At 54.2% G+C, this 1670-nt stretch overlaps 1 protein-coding gene across 1 annotated transcript; it reads right to left on the reverse strand.

The window, feature by feature from the left end:
- Positions 1-1325, reverse strand: LOC123043110 (flavonol sulfotransferase-like). The gene has a single exon (XM_044465459.1). It carries the CDS (start codon positions 1242-1244, stop codon positions 207-209), a length of 1038 nt encoding a protein of 345 aa, XP_044321394.1. The 5' UTR covers positions 1245-1325; the 3' UTR covers positions 1-206.
- Positions 1326-1670: the final 345 nt, after the last annotated feature.

Here is a 1670-nt window from a genome sequence, read left to right on the forward strand (position 1 = left end):
TAGATTAAGCAAGTAAATTTATTATTTTAATACATGTCACTTTCATAGGGTAGAAAACTAATGATCTGAAAGAATATCACTTGTGATTCGTAAATAAATAAATAAATATCACTTGTGAGATTCTTTAATCATAAGACCTTATTTTCTTTGGGATTGTCAAATACGAAAATTTATGCTTCATAGCAACAATTCGCTCCCCATCCCTTCTACATGGAGATGCCAAAGGTCAGGCCTGAACCTTGAAGCGCCTCCTCGACGATCTTGTCCAGCCGCGCCGCCATCTCCGGCGTCATGTAGTTTTTCCAGTCGCCGACCGCTCCCTTCCTGAAGTATACGTCGTTGTTGACGCCCATCATGGCGCTGCTGCCATTCTTGTTCACCTCCGAGCTCTTGAGTTTCTCAAAGCTACAGAGCTGCACGATCTCCTGCACCACCCCTGCCTCCTCCTCCGCGCAAGAAAACGGGCACCCCATGAACGCAGCGAGATTCTTGGTGTTGCCTGTGGGGTCTTGCAGCATGTCCTCGTACCTGAGGAAGAGCACCTTCCCAGGCCTCCTCCGGCTCTCCTCCCAGTACTCGAGGGCGTGGCGCCACGGCGGTCCGAAGCTGCTCTGCCCCTCGCAGAAGAGCTCGAACGCCTCCTCGAACGTGGGCGAGGGAGACTCCAGGCCGAACTTCCGGCGCAGCATCGGCGCGATCTTGTTGTTGTAGATCCAGAAGGAGACCAGAGCGTCCTTTGGCTCCGGGCACACGTAGACGACCCGGCCGCATTCCGTTATGCGGCTGGGCAGGAGGGAGCAGGGGATGTGGGTTGCGAGCAGCCGGGGAGAAGGGAGCGCCATGGTCTCAGGCACGGGCCTGGTCTCGAGGAAGGCGACGCAGTCGTGCGGGTTGCGGTGGCATAGCGGGTGGTTGGAGTCGGACGGCAAGTGCGTGGCGCGGTTGAGCGTCGCAAAGGCGAGCGCCTTGAGCCAGGTGGTGCCGGACTTGGGGCAGCTGGCGAGGAAGACGTCGGTTGGCCTTGGCTCGAAGGATGCCTGAGCGGCGGCCATGCCCTTGAGGACGAACTCGCGGATCCAGAAGCCGCGGTAGTGGTGAGTAAGGTACACCGGGCACCGTGGGAGCGACGACATGATCTCCGACATGTCAGCCTGAGCCCGAGAGGCGGCCTCGTCGATTTCTTCCCCGGCTACGGCCTCGTCGATTTCTTCCCCGGCTACGGCGACGGTGAGAGCAGCATTCATGGCTTCTCTTTGGAGGCGGCAACTGGACGAGCCGGCGATCGAGAGTGGAGGAATGTCACGGCTTCAAGGGGGAAATACTCTCCTCTCTTATATATACATGTGGCAAAATTTAGAGATAGCAGACCACGCGCGCTATCCTCGTGCATGTTATTGTATGTACTACCAACCGTACCTACTCATCCCTAAACAAAGGGAGTGACGTGTATACTCCGGGATTGCTTGGTTGTAAGAGATGCCCCAGAAGATAAGCTAGAATATTGAATTATTGCTATCAATCATTTAGGCGTGGAAGGTCATTTCAGCAAAGACAATCATTGAGGGGTGGAGCCAACTAAGCCCAACTTAGATGGTTGGTTTGTTGTAGTTGAACTATCTGAGTTCAGGTGCTAGACTTCGACACGGATGCTCACATATTTTCTTAATTTA

Source organism: Triticum aestivum, chromosome 2B (assembly GCF_018294505.1).
Source record: "Triticum aestivum cultivar Chinese Spring chromosome 2B, IWGSC CS RefSeq v2.1, whole genome shotgun sequence".
Taxonomy (NCBI): domain Eukaryota; kingdom Viridiplantae; phylum Streptophyta; class Magnoliopsida; order Poales; family Poaceae; genus Triticum; species Triticum aestivum.

Bases quoted from the DNA above. Each gene is read 5' to 3' on its own strand.
- LOC123043110 (XM_044465459.1), bottom strand. From the start codon at position 1,244: ATGAATGCTGCTCTCACCGTCGCCGTAGCCGGGGAAGAAATCGACGAG.